Source organism: Diabrotica virgifera, chromosome 1, assembly GCF_917563875.1.
Source record: "Diabrotica virgifera virgifera chromosome 1, PGI_DIABVI_V3a".
Taxonomy (NCBI): domain Eukaryota; kingdom Metazoa; phylum Arthropoda; class Insecta; order Coleoptera; family Chrysomelidae; genus Diabrotica; species Diabrotica virgifera.
Window position 1 is genome coordinate 88,303,954 of NC_065443.1, and position 25,595 is coordinate 88,329,548.

The 25,595-nt window shown below is 32.9% G+C and overlaps 2 protein-coding genes across 3 annotated transcripts in view; one reads left to right on the top strand and one right to left on the bottom strand.

Moving 5' to 3' along the window:
- The window catches only part of LOC114325888 (ankyrin repeat domain-containing protein 49), a 210,604-nt gene that overhangs the window by 69,476 nt on the left and 115,533 nt on the right, over positions 1-25,595 (bottom strand). The window lies entirely within an intron of this gene.
- Positions 634-25,034, top strand: LOC126879149 (fatty acid binding protein 1-B.1-like). Its single transcript, XM_050642147.1, has 4 exons — positions 634-882; positions 4,548-4,726; positions 21,082-21,189; positions 24,915-25,034. The coding sequence occupies exons 1-4, from the start codon at positions 813-815 to the stop codon at positions 24,963-24,965; spliced, it is 408 nt and encodes a 135-aa protein (XP_050498104.1). The 5' UTR covers positions 634-812; the 3' UTR covers positions 24,966-25,034.

A 25,595-nucleotide genomic window follows, 5' to 3' on the forward strand; every position in this document is an offset into this window, starting at 1 on the left:
CGAACGAAATGGCATAGATGCCCTAGCGGCAACTGCTAGCTAAAGACTAAGTTTTCAATCTAATGGCATATAAAACAACATAATGTTACTCTACATCCCACCAGACTGAAAACAATGGGAACCTTCTCTGGTTACACATGAAAGTTTTAAATGTTGGAAGAGCATAATTGAGAAAATTTTCATTTTAAGGCAAAGAGTACTAATTGATTTAGTAGGTTTTTTACCACCTAATACGTATTTTTCCTTGTATTATCCTTTGGTTTAATTTTATGACATATGATTTAGCAATTACAGGAGATATTACGATCGTTTGACCCTAAATATTTCAATAGCTGAGAATAACAAAGTAACATCTTAACTCCTGAAACTAATTTTGTTTTAATCTAAGTAACATTTTAAAATATTATTTTTTGAAAATTGTACAAAACAGTTTGTTATTATAGAAACAACGATTTAATACAGAGGATTTTTAAAATTCTTTTTTTTTATATATTGACTTTTCGACAAAACTAGTATCATTCTAAAATTTGTACATATCCTTGTCGTTTTTTTATTACATTACAAGTACAAGTACAAGTACATTATTCAGAAGTGCATCCTATTTTACTGTCTTAAGATAACATTAAAGCATTAACTAACTAAACAATGGTTTCTCAAATATGTGAGATAGGTACATACTATTATAATATTAATAATTTTGATAACATTCCTTTATTAAAATATATAAATTAAAGCAGTGAGACCTATGTTGCGTCATTACACCAAAGAAACTTATTAGCATCAAGAGGAACGCCCTAGAATTGTTAACAAAAATGTCTCTCGTCAATGGAAAATACGTTAATGTTGGAGAAGAGGGCTTCAAAGAGTTCATGATCAGCCAAGGTTTGTACATATTTACTTTTTGAAATAATTTAACGTTGTGTAATGATTTTCGTATTATTATTTTTTAGTGTGCATAATTATTAGTAAAATTTTATCTGTATTAGTATTTTATTCTTATATTAATTTAATCATTTTTTACACAAAGCCAATTGCGTAGAATTATTTTTCAGTAATTCAGTCGATATGTTATAGGTGGTTATAGTCAAAGCCCGAATTTCAGGCACTCCTAGGTTTGACTAGGCAATCCTCAGGTCTGACTGACGTCTTAGTCAAAGCCCGAAATAAATTACAGTTTCGGCCTTTGACTAGTCAATCCTAGGAGAGACTAAGTTGGTCAGGCAAAGGTCGAAATTTAATTTTATGAAATCGGGGTTTGACTAGTCAAACCCCAATCAGCTATTACAATGTCGTAATGTGTTAGATTAGGTTTAAAAAACACCATTTTTTAAATTCAATGTGTATTATTTTTATATTGTCGTAATAAAAATATTCTATTATATTCAAAAAAAATAGTGTTTATTCTCACATGTTGAGGCATTGTGGCATTTAGAGTTGCACAATGCGTTAGACCTTCTACATTTACATAATTTTGAAGAGCATTTCTTATTGCAGTAGCATTTTATAAAAGTTTGTCCTACAAATTTAGAATCTTCTGTACTAATTTCTCTTAGAAACAGCTTAACGTCTGGAACATCTTCGAAATTAAGAAAATTGCCTTTGCATTATTTTATTTGATTTCTTTAAAAAAAGTGTGTTTATGGTTCCGTATTTCGTACCAACTCTATATAAACCGTCAATTATTTTATCTTGTATGATACCCAAAATATTTCGAGCATCTTCTTTGACTCTATCAAAGCTGAGGAAATTGAAGGAAATTTCTTTCACTTAATTGTTTCACAGCATTAGCCTGAGCATGAAGACCTTCAATCGCCTTTCTTTATTTATTTTAATCTTTTTTGTCTGTGAACAACGCATGCATGTAACTTTTCTTTCAAAACCTTCATAGTTTGCATCAAGTGTGCTGTCAGCGCACACAACATGTACCACCTGATTACAAATTATGTGGGTCAGAGCTCTCTTTTTGACAAATACAACAAACCACATCTGAAGAACTAATCTGAATTGTTTCACAATTTTCTTCCTCTCCTAGTGACGACGCGACGGTCCAGGGGCTCCGTTTGATTCTTAGTTTTTCTCCGATTGCAATATCTTATTTCACAGTTGACGATGACTCTCCCATTCCATCTGTTTGCACTAAAATAAAATTCATATACCTACTTTTAGCCAAACAGAGTATGAAAGATAAAAGAATTTTGAAAGAATTTTAAGAAATAATTTAGAAGAAAGAAAGAATTTTGACAGATTCAGAGTAGGAAACGTACACAAACACAAAATTTCCTACCTTACAATATTAACAGCTCAAATAAAGTTTCATTAAAAAAAGAAGAATTATTAGAAATATTGGGAGTGTATTCTAAACTCATACAATTCTATGGAATCAATTTCTTCAAAATATTTTTATTCTGTGTAAAATTTTAATAATATTTTTAAATATTTAATGTTAAATAATTTGGAGGAAAAAGCAATACTCTTCAAAATTATGTCAGTGTAAAAGGTCTAACGTATTGAGCAACTCTAAATGTCATAATGCTTCAACATGTGAGAATAAACACTTATTTTTTTATTTTAATTACGACAATATAAAAATAATAACATTAAAATTAAAAAATGGCGTTTTATTAAACCTAATCTAACAAATTACGACATTTTAATAGCATCTAACAAATTACGACATTTTCATAAAATTAAATTTTCGACCTTTGCCTGACCAACTTAGTCTCTCCTAGGATTGACGTCAAAGGTGGAAACTGTAATAATTTATTTCGGGCTTTGACTAAGACCGTCAGTCAGACCTGAGGATTGCCTAGTCAAACCTTGGAGTGTCTGAAATTCGGGCTTTGACTATAACAGATATATCATTTCTGATATTTGGTCTTTCAGTACGATTCCTTTTTTCTTCATTAAAATTTCATGTCAACTGATTTTATTCTTAGGTTTTCTCATTTTCGTACAATCATTTTACTAGCATAAGTTAAAACCTTTTGCATTCTCCTTCGTCATAACATATTATGTCACATCGTATAAAAAGTTAAAGTGTGATATTTGTTCTATGGGTTTTTCGTTTGTTGTTATATTTGTTTCTGCCTTGATTGATTTTCTTTCAAAATATGGGTTTTCCTTTGAAATATTTATTTGTTTATTAACTAGTTTTTATTTTACCTAAAATGTATTCCTTTAAATATTTTTTGTTTGCATCTTCTATTAAAATTGTTTATAGATATTAACATTAAAAGTATAGGTACCTCCTTATCGAAATGAAAAACACTGACTATAATCTTTCTTTTCTTTTGAAGTCTAATAATTGTTAAGGGGGTAGCCGCAAAATCTTGGTCCAATACTATTTAAATTAATTAATTTTTTTTCGAAACCTGAGAAAAATAATAAACATTTTTGAAAAATTTAAACGTAAAATGAAAGATTACCTTATTACCGAGGGTCGAAAGTCCCTTCGAATAAACAAAAAGTTTCTTTTGAATGAAATATTTGAAATTAAAAATCGCACTAAATTTTCTGTTTTTTTTTTCGCCCCTGTAATTTAATAAAATAAACATAATAGAAGTTTTCATGTCCTTTCGGCCCTCGGTAATAATGTAATCTTTCATTCCACGTTTAAATTTTTCAAAAATACTTAGTTTTTATGCTTAGTTTTCTCAGCATGCTTAGTTTTCTCAGCATTCGAAAAAAATGAATGCATTTAAATAGAATTGCAAAAATATTTTGCTCCTACCTTCGTAAGCAGTGAACTCATCTTCAATTATTGATGCCTCAATGTTCCATGTTTAAACTACATAAGTTCTACCGTTATAGTAACAAACTTGTCTTTTTTAGTCTTCCCGGCTGTTTCTTCACTTATTTTTGTTTTTCCTATACCCAATTATTTTTCTAAACTAACAATATTAAGAGGAAACAGTAGCGATCAACAGGTAGCGAAAACGCGTTCCAAGATTACGGCTGTAATTTTGAATATTTTTTCGAGATATTTGGCACACGTATTCGTAATATAATAAAGAATGGCGGTACAGAGCCCAATTTGAAAAATATATTAATATGTGGAAATTACTCTGTAATTAAATACAATATTAAAAAACGAGCCTGTACCGCCATTAAGAAGAACAAAAAAACACACTTTCTTTAAATAAACTTTTTTTCCGATGCCTAGATTTTGTGTCATTTTGGAACTACTAAAATTTTTTATTTCATTAGTAGTTCCAAAATGACACAAAATCTAGGCATCGGATAAAAAAGTTTATTTCAAGAAAGTGTACTTTTTTTGTTCTTCTTAATGGCGGTACAGGCTCGTTTTTTTAATATTGTATTTAATTACAGAGTCATTTCCACATATTAATATATTTTTCATATTGGGCTCTGTACCGCCATTCTTTATTATATTACGAATACGTGTGCCAAATATCTCGAAAAAATATTCAAAATTACAGCCACAATCTTGGAACGCGTTTTCGCTACTTGTTGATCGCTACTGTTTCCTCCAAATTTTTTGTTGAATTCCTTTTTTTTATACTAATAAATTTTACATACTATTACAGGAGCACCAGAAGACTTCATGCAACGTATGAAAGATGAGAAAAGAATAGAGGAATTCAAACTAGAAGGTAACAAACTGACCAAAAGTCATATTGTTGAAGGTGATGCAGACAAATCAAGAACCACTGAAATCATTTTAGGGCAAGAATATGAAGAGCAAATGGGACCTCGTAAAGTTAAAGTAAGAAAACACAATATAGTTATTTATGTATCAAGGGCATTAAATAGATGTTTATACCCTAAGGGCGACAAGCTCATAAATTAGAGGGCCTCTGGCCCGAGAGTTTATATGTCCCCCGAGGGTGTAAACATCTAATAATGCACGTGGTGCATACAAAACTTTATGTCATACCGGTAAATTGTTTAAGTAGTATTGTGTCGCACCCGCACTAGGTATTTAGTACCGTTTTGCTAGGAAAGTGATGTTGGTTAGCAATTTGTTATTAACTTAAGCAAAGCTTTTCTAGGTGACATTGTCAAAAAAGAGTCAGAATACGAGATAAATTCGATATTTCTGAAGAAATAGTTAAAAAAAAACAAAAAAAGCGACTGAGAATCTGTTAGCGAAAATATCCAAAGAAACGTACGACAAGGAAAACACTAAATTTCAACAATGGATGACAGAAAATAGTACTGCATGTGTACTTGTTTGATCTTTGTGGTTTCCTATTGCAATAATTTTTTTATACCAGCGCGGGCATAAAGTATACCATTATGAGTGGTTCGTAACTAAGTATACTCTGGGCTAATTAGCAAAATACAAGGAAAAGTTATTTACCAGCAATTTATTGCTGGAATCGGATTTTATGATTGTATATATTAATGATATACTTATGCAAAGTCCGCAGATAGTGCGCTACTTTTTTTATAAACAAAATGGCGCCTGAAAATCGTTTTTTTTTTCGACTTTTGCTCTATAACTCCAAAGATTTTAACTTTACACCGAAAACACCTATATAAAAATTCACCGTAATTAAATTCAGCATAGAGACGGGTTTTTACCAATTTACTGCGTCAAAAATTTTCCCCGGAAAATGCGGGTTTTTCCAACAAAATCTTTAATTTTCAACTAAAATTTTAGATTAGTAATTGTTTATTAATAATCAAATAACTTGGTAATATAAAAGCAGTTTTCGAATAAATTATAATTCCAGAAGCCGATGAAAATTAAATGAACAGTTTAGCAACAATTGAATTGTTAATTAAAAACTTACGGTCGCTATAATAACCACAATAATTAAGATACCTAAGAATAACTATGATTTTTTATAAAAATACATTTTACCTATCTAATATATATTACAGAATTGAAATTGGGACTATTTAAGCGGCCTCAGGAATATTTTAAAATTATAAACAATTTGTTGGCTTATAAACAAATAGAATATATCGGGAAATATTTGTTGTTGTTTGTTTGGGTTTATATGACTGCGGACACTAAATCCATTCGCCAATTTTACTATTTTTTATTTTATTAGTCATTTTTTCGTATCTTATCCTAAAACTAATACTAATATAACAAACAATTCTACTAATAAATAATTATTTTTGTATTTTTTTTTAATAATTTTTTATATATATATATTTTTATTAATTTTTTTCCAAATGATGTTCTCAGAGTTCCACAGCAAAAACTGCAACATTCTTCTTTAGCCCTCTACTTCATTCGAAAGCTATTTTACTATGGACTGTCCAAGTTCGTCATTCATTTTTATCTACATATTTTTTTTTATATTTTTTTTTAATTATTATATTTTTTTTCTATTTTTTTTTATATATCTTTTTTATATTTTTTCTTTCTTTTTTTTTATTATTTTTTTTTTATTTTTTTATTTTTTTTTTATTTTTTTTTATTTTTATTTTATTATTTTTTTTTTATATTTCTTTTCTTTTTTTTTTCTTTTCTTTTCTTTTCTTTTTCTTTTAACATATAACAATTTACAAGAAATACTTACTCTATATTTTACAATTACAATTTAAGCTTAATATCTAAAATATGTTTATACAATAGTCGGTATACCAACTCATTATTTTCTAATGTTAATAAATAATTTAAATTAATGGGATGGTGGACATCAGTCAAAGAATACAGTGAATTTAAAAACATATTAACTTTATTAGAGATAAGAGAACAGGTCAAAATTTTGTGTTGTAGATTGCCCAACTGTCCACAAATACATTGTGGACTATCAGCTATATTAATTTTAAATAAATATGATGGAGTAAGACAGTGGTCAAATCTCATTCTGCATATGGTTCTTATCATATCTTTTGTCGACTCCATTTTAGAAAACCAAGGTTTATCCGTTATATAGTTTCTGATTGATCTGTAGTGGTTTCCTGTATTTACGTTTTCATCAATATACCTTTCTTTCCATTCTTTCTTAATCTCTTTGAATAAATTTGATTCAATATCTTTTGGCGTACAAAGATAATGGGTTAATACTCCTTGTGTCACCGCGTTTTTAGCCAATTCATCTACCATTTCATTTCCAGTTATTCCACAGTGGCTTTTAACCCATGCCAACTTAACAGACTTTCCTTGTTGCTGAAGTTCTTTAATTTTATTTATGATATATAATTCAATGTAGTTCACTTTTGATTTAGGATTTATAGCACTAATTTTACTAAGAGAACTTTTACTGTCACTAAAAATTATAAACTTTGAATGATTTATATTAGATAAATATTTTAGTGCTTCCATTATCGCTATTAATTCAGCTGTGTATATACTCATAATAGAATTTAGTTTAAACATTTTACTAATTTTATTACTGCTATCCCAATAGGCACATCCCACACCTTCAATATTTTTTGATGCATCTGTATATAGCATACAATAATCTTTGAACATTTGTGAACTGTCGGAGATAAACACTAATTTTCTTAAAGATATAGGCAACTTGCTATAGTCCCTTAAAAAGTATACCTGAACTTGTTCCATACTATTAAAGTCAATATTATAATTTGGGTTTATGTCATATTTATAAAGTTGTTTATCATATATTGTCATTTTTGAATATAAATCTACCATATTTAGAGTTTTCTTTTTTATCCAATATTTTTCTGTCAAGTCTGCTAAAAACAGTTGATGTATTTTGGAAATTAAACTTGCCTTTTTTTCATACAATCTAACTAAAAGGTTGATGCATCGGGAAATATTAAATTAAATTAAATCATGAAAACGGTATTGGAAAAAAAGCGGTAGGACACTTCTTTTGAAAGATAAAACTTTTAATTGTGATTAGTGGTTCCTGAGATACAACCGGTCAAATTTGACCGGTATTTACGACAAAGATTTAAACAATAGGATCATAATTTTCAAACGTCACCTTTTTATTTCGGTTCTCTTTCTCCACACCGATTTTCATATCTTTAAAATTCTCATAACATATATTATTATAATAAAAACTGTCGATATTACTAGTGAATATTGCCAAAAATAGCAAAATTCCAATCAAAAATTAGGTTGGAGGAAATGTAATCTTAAAGTTCAAAATCGGTATTCGTTAAAGAAATACATTTTCTCGGCTTCCCATGGAGCAATTTTCTTCACTCTTTTTTTTATCCCAAGTAAGTCGAGTAGAGCTATCTAACTAATGCATTATTAAATGTCAAACTTGTTTTTGTTTTGTTATAATAGATTAATTTATGTATCAGAAAAGAAAACTACATATTTTTTCCATTTGTACACTTTTTTAAATAAACTTACAACAAGTGTACCTTTTAACGTTAAAAACACAAATATTCTCATTTGAAAGCTGTATAATTATTTAAACAATCTTTATTTAAACAAATTAAACATTGTTGTTATAATAAATAAATTAATGTATTATAACAAAAATAAAAGCAACATTGACATTTAATAATGCGTTAGTTACATGGCTCTACTCGAGTTACTTGGGAACACAAAAAGAATGACGAAAATTGCTCCATGGGAAGCCGAGAAAATGCGTATTTTTAACGTATACCGATTTTGAACTTTGAGATTACATTTTCTCCAACCTAATTTTTGATTGGAATTTTGCTATTTTTGGCAATTTTCACTCGTAATATCGATATATTTTATTATAATAATATATGTTAAGAGTATTTTAAAGATATGAAAATTGGTGTGGAGAAAGAGGACTAAAATAAAAAGGTGATGGTTCAAAAATTATAATCCCATTGTTTATATCTTTGCCGTAAATGCCGGTTAACTTTGACCGATTGTATCTCAGGAGCCACGTATCACAATTAAACTATTTTCTTTTAAATGAAGCGTCCTGTCGCTTTTTTTCCAATACCGTTTTGATGATTTAATTTAATTTAATATTTCCCGAGATAGTATATTTGTTTAAAAGCCAAAAAATTATTTATAATATTCCTTTATAAAATATTCCTGAGGCCGTTTAAATAGCCCAATTTCAATTCTGTAAAGTACATTAGATAGGTACAGTATCTTTTTATACAAAAATCATTTTCGTTACTCTTATGTATCATAATTATTGTGGTTATTATAGCGGCCGTAATTTTTTAATTACCAATTCAATTGTTTCTAAACTGTTCATTCAATTTCCATCGGCTTCTGGAATTATAATCTATTCGAAAATTTATATTGCCAATGGTAGGGGAGCCCAAGCGGGAATTTTTGCAGTTACTCGAGCGCGTCAGATTATCATATGGGGAGAAACCTGGTACCCTGCAGATGTACCTCTACCATATATTGGTTCTTAACACAGGGGAGTTCGTGAAAGGGGGTCCGAAAAAAATCTATCCTTAAAAATACTCGAAATTGTCAGATTAAGATAAGGTAAGTTAAGTACATGCAAACGAGTGTATATTTCAAAAATCTGAGAATTTGAGCGAGGCGTAAGGAAATGGGTGAGTTAAAAACTTTCACAAAACAAAAGCGAATATTTCGCAAAATAAACGGCAGATCGAGAAACTAAAAACTAAGTTTTCAATATTTTTCAAAAATCTATCGAATGATACTAAACATGACCCACCACGGAGAGGGGTGGGGGTAACTTTAAAATTTTAAATACAAATACCGCGATATTTCGCAAAATAAATATCAGATCAAAAAACTGCAGAATACACTTATTCAGTTCAGTATTTTTGAAAAATCTATCGAATGATACCAAACACGACCCCCAAGTAGGTGGAGTGGGGGGTTACTTTAGAATCTTAAATGGAAGCCCCAAATTTTTATTGTAGATTTGGATTCTTTACGTAAAAATAAGTAACTTTTATTCGAAACAATTTTTCGAATTATGAATAGATGACGCCATAATCGGAAAAAACGATTGTTGGAAATGGAAAATTAAATTAAAAAATGGCAAGTCCCCACTAAAATGGAAAATTTTACTTAACTTTTTTTGGTTTTAGGACCTAATAATCACAACCCAATAGGTCTCCACAGCGCTCGAGTGAGTGCACATTTAGCATACTTTGATCGCCTACCACAAATTATTAATTATTGATAATCAATTACTTATCTAAAATTTTAGTAGCAAATTAAAGATTTTGTTGGAAAAACCCGCATTTTCCGGGGAAAATTTTCGTCGAAGTAAATCGAGAGAAACACGTCTCTATGCAGAATTTAATTATGGTGAATTTGTATTTGGGTGTTTTTGGTGTAAAGTTAAAATCTTTGGAGTTATACAGCAAAAATCGAAAAAACACGATTTTCAGGCGCCATTTTGTTTATAAAAAAAGTAGCAAACTATCTGCGGACTTCGCATACCTATATTATTAATTAATTCCAGCAATAAAATTGCTTCTTCTTCTTCTTCTTCTTTAAGTGCCATATCCGCGGCGGAGGTCGGCAATCATCATAGCTCTTCGTATTTTAGAAACGACGGCTCTAAAAAGTTCATTTGATGTACATCCGTACCACTCTCTCAGGTTGCGCAGCCACGATATTCTGCGTCTCCCTATGCTTCTCTTTCCTTGAATCTTTCCCTTCATAATCAATTGGAGCAAGCTGTATCTCTCTCCACGTGTAATATGTAAAATTGCTGGTAAGTAGCTTTTCCCAAAAATGGCCTATTCTCCGATAATCTGCCCAGACTAGTAATCTTCTTCTTCTTTAAGTACAGTGCCCAAATTTTTAGGCGTGGGTAGCTTCCATAACAATTTGCCGATATCGTTCTCGATGTTGTGCGGCATGTAACAATTGATCTGCTGATAAGCCAGTCCATTGACGAAGGTTTCGGAGCCATGAATATTTCTTTCGACCAATTCCTCTTTTCCCGTCGATCTTTCCATTGAGTATTAACTGCAGCATCCTGTATCTGCTACCTCTCATTATATGCCCCACATATTCAAGTTTTCTCTTTTTTATCATCTTCATTAAGTCACCTTCGCCTTGACCTACTCTGTTTAAGACTTCTCTGTTTGAAATGCGTTGAACCCAAGATATTCTGAGCATTCTACGATACGACCACATCTCAAAGGCTTCTAATTTGTTCATCATGTTAACCGTCATGATCCAGGTTTCACATCCATATAGTAATACAGGATACACATAACATTTTAGGAACTTGATTCTTAGTTGTAAGTTCAGCTGAGAGTTGCTCAGAATAGATCTAAGTTTCATAAATGCTCCTCTTGCAATTTCTATACGAGTTTTAATTTCTTCATCCGGATTTAGTGTCTCGTTTATCCAACATCCTAGGTATTTAAAATGGTTAACTTTTGTTATTGATTCATCATTGATAATTAGTTGCATAGGGCCGACGTCTTGTTTACTAACCACAAGTAACTTTGTCTTTGTTGCATTTAGACTAGTAATAAATACACAATATTAAACCGCTATGACATAAAGGAATTTTTTCTTTAGTTTTCATGTATTTAATCATCATCATCCAGCCTCAAAAGTCCACTATTGAACATAGGCTTCTTACTCTTTTTTCCAACCTGGTCTATCTTGCGCCGCTCTCATCCAGTTTTTATTTAGTCTTCTTAAATCCTCGGTCCATCTTGTAGCTAGTCGACCGACGCTCCTCTTTTCTTCCCGTGGTCTCCATTCCAATAACCTCTTTGTCCATCGCCCATCTGTCATTCTTACTATGTGTCCTGACCATCTCCATTTTAGTCTAGCTATCCTTTGGTCACCTTGGTTCTTCTCTTGATCTCTTCGTTTTTTATTCTGTCTCGCATGGTTATTCCTAACATTGACCGCTCCATTCTTCTCTGTGTGACTCTCAGTTTGGTAGCCGAGGCTTTTGTTAAGGTAAGTGTTTCTGCTCCTTATGTCAAGAGTGGGAGGACGCACGAATCAAATACCTTTCTCCGTAGGCATGAGGGCAAATCAGTTTTAAAAGTTTTTCTGTTTTCCAAATGCTGCCCACTCAAGACCGATTCTTCTCTTCAGTTCATGAGTCTTGAAGAAGTATCGCTTTGGTATTAATTCCCAAACCGTTTTCTCCGTCTCTTGGTTGTAGAATAAATTACTTCTTTTTCCTAATTGGTTTATTTAAAAAGACTACACTTACTAAAGCTAAGTTTAGCTTTTACGCCAGACACATCGAGAATTAATATTGTACAAAAAAGTCCCAAATATTAATTTGGACTTAATTATGAACTATTATAATTGAAAAAGCTATTGTTTTTGAAATATATGGAACATTGACAAATATTTTATTTTTGGAATTGTCACTCATTTTTTGGGATAGATTTTTTAAGAAGGCCAAAATCGTGTATTAAATGTGACATAATTTTAGGGGCGTAATAAAGCAAAGATTAGAATTTGGATTATATAATAAAGTTTCAACATTCTCCCCCGCGTTGAAGCATCCCTGCTTCAACTAAATTACACAGTAACAGAAACAGAAAAAACAAAGTGTTAGGAAGAATGTAACAAAACTAGAAATAAGCATGTTGGTCGTTTTAAGGTTGAGTTTGATTTGGTAATAAAGAAAGCTTTGAAATGGATCGGATAAACTCTCCGGAAGCCGTACGGAGCTTAACCACACGGACTTTGCCATCCTTACCAGGATATACTTCAATGATGCGCGCCAACGGCCACATCATTGGAGGTACATTATCTTCCTTGAGTAAAACTAGTTTATTTACTTGCAGGTTAGAATATTCTTCAGCCCATTTAGGCCGGTTCTGAAGGCGATTTAAGTAATCAACCGACCAACGTTTCCAAAAAACTTGTTGAATTTTAGAAATCTGCTGGAAGGTGGAAAGTCTATGTTCGTTTAAATGTGAAAGATCCTTTTCAGGATAAGCGGTGAGAGGAGACCCGAGACCCTATCAGAAAGTGTCCCGGTGTAAGGCAGGTTAAATCTGTAGGGTCATTAGAAACTGGACCTAAGGGCCGAGAATTTAGTATTGCCTCGATTTGACAAAGAATAGTGTTAAACTCTTCTGAAGTGAACAAAGCATTACCCACCAATCTCTTGATATGAAATTTTGCGCTTTTGATGGCGGATTCCCAGATTCCACCCCAATGCGGAGATCGAGGTGGAATGAATTTCCACTTGGTCTCATTTTGTGAAAGAAAGTCACAGATAATATTTACATTATTATTAGTTTTGAAAAATTGATACAACTCATGTAGGACATTTTTTGCACCTAAAAAATTGGTGGCGTTGTCACTATAGATCACTGACGGATTTCCTCTTCTCGAGACAAACCGTTTTAAAGCGTTCAGAAAGGAGTCAGTAGACAGTCCAAGAACTAGCTCTTTGTGAACTGCCTTGGTGACCATGCAAACAAAAACCGCAATGTATGATTTTATGAGTGGAGATTTACGAAGCCTTGAGGATTTTATTTGAAAGAATCCTCCGAAATCAATTCCAACTTTCTGAAATGGTCTAGAAACATTTACACGATCAGAGGGCAAACTTGCCATAATCTGTTGGCAGACTTGATTATTGAATCGAAAACACATATTGCAATTTCGAATGATTTTTTTGATCTCTCTGAGCCCATTAAGGGGCCAAAAACGTAAACGAATATTGCTCAGAACGGTTTGAGCACCAGCATGCCCGAGCCGTCTATGTTCGTACTCTAGTATGAGGGAGGTCGTATGATTATGGGGTGGCAAAAGCAAGGGATGTTTCTCTTGGTAGGGAATGGAGGCGTTACAAAGCCATCCGCCGATCCTCAGCATTGATAATTCATCGAGAAATGGATTTAAAGATAATAATTGTTTATTTGATAGTTGCTGGTTTGCAGAAAATTCGGAAATTTCTTTAGAAAAATTGGTTAGCTGAACTTGCCGAACTATAAAATATAGAGCTTGGTCCAATTCTTCAACAGTGAGGGAATCAGATTGTTTGTTTCCTTTTAAACAACTGACAAATCTGAGTATATATGCGATAGTACGACGTAATCGAGAAAAAGAAGAAAATTTTTGAAATAATTGTTCCCAAGGAGGTTTTGAGTTGACGTTTTTGAGTATATTGGAACGAGTTTTTCTGTGCTCTGTAATTAGCTGATCAGCTATTGGGGGTTCATCAGAGAATTCTAAAGAATGATTAAGAAGAAAAGCAGGACCGGACCACCACAACTTGCTGTCCAGAATTTCTTTGGCTGATAAACCGCGTGATAGAATGTCAGCACTGTTTTCAGCTGATTTAACGTATCGCCACTGACAATTTTGCGTCAGTTCTTGAATTTGAGCAACTCTATGCGATACGAACACTAACCATTTACTAGGGTGTGCCCTGCACCAACATAAAGCGACCTGAGAATCGGTCCACAAATTTATTGAGTCATACTCTAATTTATTTTCGAAGACTTGTAGAATTTTGTTTACAAGTTTCGCCAGCAAGAGCATAGCGCAAAGTTCTAACCTTGGAATGGTAATTGATTTAAGTGGGGCGACTCCAGATTTTGAAGATACTAAAGAAGAAGAAATATCATTGTCAGAATAAAGAACTCGAAAATAAATGCAAGCACCATAAGCCTCTATGCTTGCATCAGAAAAGCCATGAATTTCTATTTTGCTAATAGTTTTCGGACGAAAATATTGTCTAGCTATTTTTTGTTGTGAAAGCAAGGGGATATGTTCAATAAAATTGTGCCAATCTTTAAGAATGCAAGCGTCGTTTATTACGGTGTCCCAGTGAAACTTTTTGAACCATAATTTTTGCATCAGTATCTTACCTTTTACTATAACAGGATTTATCAAGCCTAACGGATCATAACATTGAGCTAAGATAGAAAGTATTTTTCTTTTGGTAACTGGACCGTGCACGATTTCTTGAGGCACGGAAATACCAAGAGTATCTTCTGCTGTACTCCACTTTAGCCCAAGAACTTTACTTGGGACTTCATCTATGTTTATGTCATAATCAGCTTTTTGATTTTCCGAAATGTCTTTGGAAATATTTTTAAGAAAATAATCACTATTTGAACAATATTTATGCAACTCAAACCCATGCTTATTTAAGATGGTATTTAATTGAGAGTATAAATTGAAAAGTTCGTTGTGATTATATGAACCACAAAGGCCATCGTCCATATAGAATTGATTCAGAATTGCATCAGACGCAAGAGGAAATTCTAAAAAGTTTAGACAAGCAATTTCTTTAAGAACCCTTGTTGCCAAGAACGGGGCTGAATTGGTTCCAAAAACTACAACATCGAGTTGGATACATTTAAAGTCTTCATCAGGGTTTTCTCGCCATAAAATGTTTTGAAGAAAAGTTTGTTCCGGGTTCACGAGGACCTGTCGGAACATTTTTTTAATATCTACCGTGAATACAAAAGGAAAAAGTCTAAATCTACATAGAATGTCATACAATTCTGGCTGGACCTGATATCCCTTTAAACACACGTCGTTTAAGGAATACCCTGAGGAACTTTTGGCGCTGGCGTCCATGACAACGCGCAAACGCGTTGTTAAACTGGATTCTCTAACTACACCTAAGTGCGGAATAAAATATTTATTTTCAGATTTGGCATTTAGCAGAGTTAGGGGTACATAATGAGCATGTTTAAGTTCAATTAATTCATCAATAACTTTTTTATAGTCTTGATAAAAGTTGCAATTAGTTTTAAATTTATTTTCTAAAGAAATGAAACGCTTTCTGGCCATGTAATAAGAATTTCCTAACTTTAGATTTTCTGAAGGTGATTTTAGCGGCAAACTTACTTGAAATCTACCATTTTGTAAAATTTTGGTTGTAGAACGGAATAGGTTTTCAGATGCCTCATCAGCTTCTGAAAGATAGAATTTATTGGGAATTTTCTCGATTTCCCAGAATTTCTTCAAACGGCTGTCTAATTGTAATGTGGAAAGAAGTGAATTAGATTCAGTTAAAACTTCTGAACTACTGTCTGTAACAGATATATTGGATACAGTAAAATGATCAGGAACTGTACCAGCTACCACGAAACCTAAGTGAGACTCTTGTAAGACTGGAAGATTTTTGCCAAATCTGACGAAGTTAGGTAAAATAATATCGTAATAAAGATCCAAACCAATTAGAATGTCAATTTCAGAAGGCTTAAAAAATTCGTCGTCTGCTAGAAAGAATTGTTCCGGAATATTTAATTTTTTTCACTAGTATTTTTGATTGAGGGAGAGCACAAGTAATCTCGGGTAATACAACTACTGAAAAATGAAAACTTCTTCGACGATCATAATTGGAAAATATGGTTATATCTGACATTTTAGTACAAGTCGAGCCACTCCCTCCTATTCCTGATATATGTACTGACTTGTTATACGTATCTAATTGTAACTTGTTCACAAGCTTCTCTACGATAAATGAATTTTGGGATCCTGTGTCCAAAAGAATTTTCGCTATGCAGAAATTAGCGTTTTTACCAAGTAAGGTTACTTTTGCAGTACCCAGAAGAATATGACTATTTTTTACTGACTGAACAGAGTGATTCGCTGAATGATTATTTGCGGTAGGGTTATTTTCCGTAAAATTTCTCGAAGGACCTTGAAAATTTGTTATTCCTGAATTTTCCTGTACTGGTTGGATATCCAAAGAACGGGTTTGAAGATTTGAATTACTATCGAGATGAGAAGATGAATTATTACCATTTTGAACATGAGCAGTATTATCTAAATAAGAACTATTAGATGAGATTAGAGAGCTATGGTTACCTGCGTAGCTATTAGGTTGAGAATTTGAACCATTATTATATAGAGAATGTGAATGACGCTTACTACTAGTCATTGGAGGAGAATGTTGATTTTCGCCGATTTTTATGTGCATTAACGAATTGTGTGACTTGGAGCAAAAAGAACATTTTTTAGAGGATTTACACTCTTTCAAATTGTGTTTACCAAAACAATTTATACATAAATTCTTTGCCCTAATAAATTGCAATTTGGCGGAATGAGATATATCTTTAAACTCAGAGCAAGTGTAAATTTTATGGCCCTCCTTGTTACAGTAGACACAAATTAATTGAAATTGGCGATTTGAAGTTGCCTCATGCATTATCGAATGAGATGAGAAATTTTTTCTGGTAGTTTTAGGACTAGAAATTTCAACATTTTCCAGAATTACTGCACGTTTTTCTAAGAATTTTAAGAAATTATTTAAAGTAGGTATTTCATCGTGATTCCTCTCAGATTCATATGCCTTAGCCGATTGAAAATCTAACTTCTTTTTTAGAATGAATATAAGTGTTAAGTCAAATAAATTTTCGGAAGTTAAATTCAAATTTTTTAGTGACAAAATATTCTTTTGAATTGTAGTGATTAATTCTCTTAATGTGTCTGACTTACATTTAGAAATATTATTACAATCAAAAATTGCTTGCAAATAAGAATTTATTATGGCGAATTTGTTTTCGTATTTCTTCTTTAAAATATTTAGCGCGATTACAAAATTTTCATTAATTATCGGTAATGAATCTATAAGTTGAAGGCTTTCACCTTTTAAATAACTCTTCAAGTACACAAGTTTTTGGACATCTGTTAATGTCTCATTTTTCACTATGAGCGCATCGAAGAGCTCGATGAACGATTGAAAGTCTCTAATATGACCTGAGAATTGTGAAATTTTTATATCCGGAAGACGAACTGCTATTGGAGCACTACAAGAACCCTCACTGGATGAACTAGATGTTATTTGAGAAGGTGCAGCTTTCAATTTATTAACACAAGCGGTCAAATCGCTTACTAGTTTGAAATATTGATTTTCTGTAAACTCTCTATCTTTTTCTTCTTTGCCTGTATTTGATGCAAGGAATTCGATTTCATTTTGTGCTTTTTCATAATCATGAAATATTAAATGAAGTCTACTTAATCGCGTCTCGAACTGGGTAACATCTAATTCTACGTCTTTTTTGGCTATAAACCAGTTAGACATACGAGTAAGAGAAGACTTAGCAATTTTTCTATATTTTTTGAACTCATCCATTTTTATTAAAGATATTGGAACACGAAAATGTCTTTGAATCACAGAATTTATTGATTTTAATGTCTTTGAATAACTGATAGCCAAATAGAATAATGAAACAAAGGGTATATAAATGGACTTATCTCACCCAGTATATCCTTTTGTTGTTGCGTCGGCAAATAATCTTGAAGAACTTTCCATAAGTTTTATGCTGGTCAAAAATCCGGCTCGATATAGGCCAAATGAAGAAGTATCGCTTTGGTATTAATTCCCAAACCGTTTTCTCCGTCTCTTGGTTGTAGAATAAATTACTTCTTTTTCCTAATTGGTTTATTTAAAAAGACTACACTTACTAAAGCTAAGTTTAGCTTTTACGCCAGACATATCGAGAATTAATATTGTACAAAAAAGTCCCAAATATTAATTTGGACTTAATTATGAACTATTATAATTGAAAAAGCTATTGTTTTTGAAATATATGGAACATTGACAAATATTTTATTTTTGGAATTGTCACTCATTTTTTGGGATAGATTTTTAAAAAGGCCAAAATCGTGTATTAAATGTGACATAATTTTAGGGGCGTAATAAAGCAAAGATTAGAATTTGGATTATATAATAAAGTTTCAACAAGTCTGATTACTCCTACCAATCTTAATTTTATGGCTCATGTATTTATATCTATCTACGAGTTCTATTTCTTTCCCACCAATACTGATGATCTGATTGGATACCAAATTTGTCATTCTTTTTGTTTTCGAGATGTTATAGTTAACATATTTAGATATTTTCCATCTATTTTTATTCCGCTTGTCATCCAATCCAAATTCTTAAAAACATGTTCTAGGACCGTATTAAATGGTTTAGGTGACATTGGCTCTCCTTATATAACACCCCATTCTATTTTTATGCGATTACTGTTAGTCTGTAGTTTGACAGTGGTTGTTGCCTGAAAGTATATTTTGTATAATTATTCTGTAAACCTACCTATAATCTAGCCTGCATTATTTAAGGGCATAGGCGCAAAATGCCGCCTGTCAAAATGTTCAATGTTTTTTAAATGTATTCATTTTTTTCGAATCGCGAGAAAACTAATAATTATTTTTGAAAAATTTTGAAAAACGCAGAATGAAACCCTACGTTATTGCCGAGTGCCGAAAGTCTCTGAAAACTTCTATAATGTTTATTTTAATAAGTTACAGTGGTGGAAAAAAAGAAAAAATTTAGTGTGAATTTTAATTTCAAATATCTCATTCAAAAGAAACTTTTTGGTCATTCTAAGGGACTTTCGGCCCTCGGTAATAATGTAATCTTTCATTCTGCGTTTAAATTTTTCAAAAATACTAATTAGTTTTCTCAGGATTTGAAAAAAAAAAGAATACATTTAAATTACATTGAAAATTTTGCGCGTATACCCGTATAAGCGCCTGTAATATTTTGATTAGTTTGTATTTAATGTTCTTTCTTAAATGTTGAATTTTGCCCCCTTGTGTATTTTCCTTGACAATTCGAAACAGAAGTGGAAGATTAAGTGAACAGAGCAAACCGAACCGCAGGTTACCCGACACAATATGACACAATAAAGGTCATATGCCCAAAACGTGTCGTTGATATAGAAAGAAGCACAGTCTACAACACAATATTGGACTGGGCGGAACGGATGAAACGTAACCATTTATACGAACAATTGGATCTCAAATATTCGAAGGCTTTTTTACATGAACCTTCGAAGGTCCCCTAACAGAACACTGTCGCCCCAAGGGGCACATGAATAAAATTAGACTGACATAAAGTGCGAATTGCAGATTCTATCAGGCTAATGATGAGACCTAGGAAAAGCTGGATAGAAGGAATCCATAGGGAAATCGGAGAAAGAGGCTTGAACGAAGACATGTGCTACGATCGAGAGCAATGGCGATTGGGAATCGGAAGACGTCGTAGAACGTTATGAACCGATTATATATATATATATATATATATATATATATATATATATATATATATATAATGATGAGACGATGAAACACGTTCTGTGCAACTGCCCAGGGTTGGATAGGATACGGTTCAATAACTTATAGAAATGTAATAAATAAAAATGTATACCATTTTTATTCAGTTGCAATGCGAAGGCAAAACAATCTTATTTTTTACTTAGAATACGGAGCGCAGTCCAGTACTCTTAATCGACGATTTTCGACTCTTATTGGACTCTTATTCCAATAAGAGTCGAAAATCGTCGATTCAGAGTGCTGGACTGTGCTCCGTATTCTAAGTGAAAAATAAGATTATTTTGCCTCAGCATTGCAACTGAATAAAAATGGTATACATTTTTATTTATTTCATATTAGTATTACTCCTATAGAGTAACTAGTTCCATTTTCCGTTGGAACTTTACCAAGCTGCAGACGGGGGTTGTGAATTGCATAGTGTAGAATTCCTTCCCTTTGTCTTCACTGCAGCATCCATCTGACTTGCATATTGTAGAAGCTTTGGAGGTGTCACCAGGGAAATGGACCAATAAGTTTTTAATTTAAAAATGTTGTAGTAATATTTTTATTATCTTTCAATATTATTAATGTTGCTATTAGGATTGAAAACTTTACCTTACCTTATACAAATGTATTGATATAAAGCCATAATATACTGTTATATTCTAGGGATATTGTCATCTAAGGATAAGCCACAAAAGGCCTCTTAGGTCGAGTGAAAATTCCCACTCATAGTGAACATAACTTTTACGATCTATCTACCTAAATGTCCATCCTTGGATATAGGCCTCCTCTTCCTTCTTCCATGCCTCTCTATCTTGGACAATTTGCATCCATTTTGACCCAGTGTGTTTCTTCGGTTCATCTGACCATCGCATCTGTGGCCTTCACCTTTTTCGTTTGTGGTTCGACGGTCTCCAATGTATAATCGTCTCACTCCATCTTTCATCCTTCTGCCGTAGGATGTTCGGCGAACTTCCATTTGCTTTGCTACTTGTGTTGATACATCTTTCACTTTTGTTTTATTATGGATCTATTTGTAACAACTTTTACGATAAAGGTGCGAATTATCTAGAAATTGTTAAGTTGAGAACGGTTTTTTAACTTACCAATGTATTTTCATGAATTTATATAATTTCAAAACTTTTGTACCATTAGCTCGAAATAAGTACTTTTCTTATATCTTTATGTAAGTCCTCTAATACATAACAGGTTTTAAACAAAAAAAATGTTTTTAGAATTTGGCCACACTTGACGGAAACGTCCTCAAGATAACAAGTATTAAAGATGATCGAACTACACCAATAACAAGGATATACACTTTTTCAAAAGATGGATTAGTAATTGTAAGTACCACTGCATATTTTCAATAAAGTACCCCGCACAAATCTTATGGAAATTAGGTCCCAGTGGATTTCGTTCATACTTTCTGAAAATACTCTTTGAAGCATCCTGATAAAAAGTTCTCATGGGCACAACTCAATCGTATGAAGGATTTTCAAGATATAGAGGAACAAACTTGGAAAATTATAAGATTTTCTGGGTATTCCAATTCCCTGAGTTACTGGTTATCTGGCAACGTGTAGAAGTTTGGAGCAAGGAAAAGTACTGGTAGTCTAGGATTTTTTCCTGACTATCCAATGGCGACCTTTACTTTGACCTTAACCGTCATCTTCTAGAGTTTCGAGGGTTTTCGGCAATAATTGATATAAACAGATTACTCATGGGTTTTTGGGATCGCTAAATACGAATATGCCATCAGAATTGACTTCCGTAGGACGTGGTGGCCAGGGCCACTGCAAGGGACGTGATCTTCTAGAGTTTCGATGGTTTTCGGCGTTTAATTGAAGCAAATGAATTACTGGAGGGTTTTTTGAGATCGCTACACACGAATATGCCACCAGAACCGACTCCCGGAGCACCTGGTTTCCAAGGTCAGTGAAAGGGGCTCCTGGAGTTTCGAGGGTCTTTGGTACTACATTAATGCAAACGGATTAGTTATAGGTTTTTGGGGTTGCTGAACACGAATACGTGATCAGCACAGACACAGGAGCACCTGATGCCTAAGACTGGTTATATTCTGGAGTTTCGGAGAAATCAAATGGAGGAATCAAATAGATTACTATTATGTTTTAACTCCAGAAGATGACCTGTCTTAGGCACCAGTTGCTCCTGTGTCTGTGCTGATCACGCATTCGTGTTCAGCAATCGCAAAAAGATATAACTAATCCGTTTGAATTAATGTAGCGCCAAAGACCTTCGAAACGCCAGGAGAGCGAGAAACCAGGTGCTCCGCGAGTCGGCTCTAGTGGCATATTCGTGTTTAGCGATCCCAAAAACCCATGAGTAATCTGTTTATATCACTTTAACGCCGAAAACCCTCGAAACTCTAGAAGATGACGTCCGTTGAAGGTCAAGGTCAAAGTAAAGGTCGCCATTGGATAGCCAGGAAAAAATCCTAGACTACCAGTACTTTTCCTTGATCCAAACTTCTACATGTTGCTAGATAACCAGTAACTCAGGGAATTGGAATACCCTGTAAATCTTATAATTTTCCGAGTTTCTCCCTCTATATCTTAAAAATACTTCATACGATTGATTTGTGCCCATGAGAAGTTTTTATCAGGATGCTTCAGAGAGTATTTTCCCAAAGTATTAACAAAATCCACTGGGACCTAATTTCCATAAGGTTTGTGCGGGATACTTTATATATTTCTTATAAAATAAGTTTTGTCGGTCGGATAGCCACGCGATCGACCTCACTTCGCTTCGATGCTAGGTGTTCTAGTTGACGTGAGTCCAATTCCTGGCCCTGTGAACAGAAAAGTAAGAAAGGCTAACCCATCAGTTTAAAATTCTAATATAAACCTGATGCTTAGACTGGAATATGCTGATGTTCATGAGATATGTGCTTGCGGCTCGGTGATGCTCCTCCATAGATCCCTATTGGAAGAGTCTTGACGCCTAATGCACCGATGTGTACATACTGTACATACATAAAATAAGTTTTTGCCAAAGTTTAAACACCGTGTAGCGAGTAATAAAATATTTTTGTTAATTCTATTAAGTTTCTTCTATATAGTGAAACCTCAATAACTCGGATTAATCGGGACCGCGGCCGATTCGGGTTCTCGAAAATCCGGGTTAGTCGGAAAATATGATAAAAATTAATAAAATACGGTATACTTACAGATAAACTCCATTATAATTGAAATAACATGAAATATATATATGCACACTACTTATCTAAATTACGTATAGTTGTATAGAGTATAGATTATTGTTCATTTCTTGGTAAAAAAACTCATGCGTAGACAAAAAACACGCAAACACAAATCTATCTGAAGCACAATTACAGAACGGAAGAGAAAAATACGACTGTACTACACACAATACGGTCGCAATCGGAACAATGTTATGTTATTTTTAAGAACAGTTGAGACTAAGCCCATTGTTTAAAAAAGAATTTTGTAAATAGTATTTTAGTCTCTTTTGAACAATGCTAAGACAGTTTGAAATAAATAAAGGAATACAGGTGCCTGTTGTTTCCGATAATACGAGACAATGCACGTCGCTCTACCGCTGTGCCATGAGTCATTTTTACTATCGTATAGTTCAAATTACACAAATACACATTATCTCTCAAATATTATATTACATACATTTTTATTGTTAAAATGTTTGTCTGATGAAAATTGGTCCGGGTTAGCCGGACTTCCGGGTTATCGGGGGTCGACTTATCGGGGTTCCACTGTACTTCAAAAATTATTAAAATTTCATTAAGTTTTGTTATGAGAAGACTGGACCCTTTCGTATATGTCCTGGAACAAATAGAAAGCGATCTTCAACTGCTCGTAATGATCACTTTATTGTGTCAACAATATTAAGAAATCGTCACTTTAATGTGGTCTAAGTGCGACAACAGCTCCGTGAAGTAAGAGGAGTGGTTATTAGTCAGTGGAAAGTAAGACGAAGACTGGAGGAAAATAATCTGACTCCTAGAGTATCTACGATTGGTCAAAACTAACTGCAGCTCATCGTCAAGCACGCCTGCGTTACACAAAATCATCTGAACTGGACGGTGGAACAAGGGGATCTGTTCTGTTCTCAAATAAGACCAGAATGCCTCTATGGTAGCGACCGAAGAAGGAAAGCGTACTGAAGACGAAGAGAGCGATTTGCAAAATGCTGCATTGAAAAGCGTAGTCGTTATGGGGGAGGTTCCTGCATGATCTGGGGTGCAATTTTGATTCGTTAGCGTGACCGTCTTCATAAGCGAGGAGGTTTAGCGGGTGCTAGATACATCGAGGATATTTTAGCAATGCATGTGGTACCTTACGTTGACTATATTTATATGAGATGAGTTTGTTTTTAGGCAGTAGCAATGCAAGGCCGCATACCTGAAGAATCATGCAAGATTACATTACCGAAGTCGGTTTTCGGGTCACAGAATAGCCAGCATGCAGTCCAGACTTCAATACCATAGAACATTTTATAGGATGAGTTAAAACAAAGAATTCGAGATAAATTTCATACCCTAAACTCAATCCCAGAGCTAATTGTTGCAGTAGAAGAAGAGTGGCTTAACATCCCACAAGAAACAATAGCGAACTTGATTAGATGTACGGCTTATCGCATGAGAGAAGTTATTAATGCAAGAGGAGGCCGTTCCCATTATTAAAATATTAATTGTTAAATTTTTTATTTTTTTGTGTTAGCAATAAAAAAAGTTAATTTGATTGATGCATTTTACAATGTTAAACATAAGAAGTCGAAATAAATTTTCATAAATGTATACTCATATTAAAGCATATTAAATTATCTTTCAAACAGTTTCATCCCTTTTGGTGATCCGAGTAATTCTTTCTGAAAAAAATTTAGTTCAACTTAAAAGTTCAAATTTAGTTTACTACTTAAAAATGACCGATGCTAAGTAGTCTTCTTCTTCATCTTTTTCTCGGTCACTCTTTTACTTCTAAACATCGTGTGACTTATACATAAGTATTTAAAATCTTAGTACTTTAAAATTGGATTAAGAACTTTACATTATCATATTTAATTTTTTTTTCAGGTTCACAAGAGTGGCAAGGGAGAAGGAAAACTTATGTTCAAGCGGTTGTAAGTAAAAAATATATAAAATGTGTTTATCAATTATGTAAAATTTTTGAATAAATAATTATGAAAAATACAACTAAGGCATTTTAATTATGCTTTATCAAGATATAAAAATGTAATAGAGTGTGCCAATGTTAAAAGGTACCATCCTCTATAATTTGGCCCCTATGGAAAATCTAAAAATATGCAAAAACAAATTTATTTGTGGGGATGGGGGGGGACATTTTGTAGATCAATTTTTAACTATATTACATCAACCCTCCAGCGGGGGCAGGCACAACCCCCAAAATCTTTAATTGGAAGGTGGATTGAGTGATACCTCATGTTAAAGGTCGTTCAACCATCTTTTCAAAAATAGCACATAGGTACATTATATTTCTTTTCCGTACTTTTGGAAAAATTCATTGAAACCGTACCAAGTTCAGAACTCCAATTTTTTTTTGAGTATTGAACTCCAAATTGAATTGTTTTATGAGTATTGAAGTATTTTGAGCTGGTATTTTTTAGAGTATTTTCGAAAACTCAAGTAAAACCGTAAAGATATTAAGTATCGAGTTCAGAACTCCAAAAATAGAGGGTACCACCCTCTATAGTTTGGTCCCTATAGAAAATCTAAAAATATGCATAAACCCGTCAA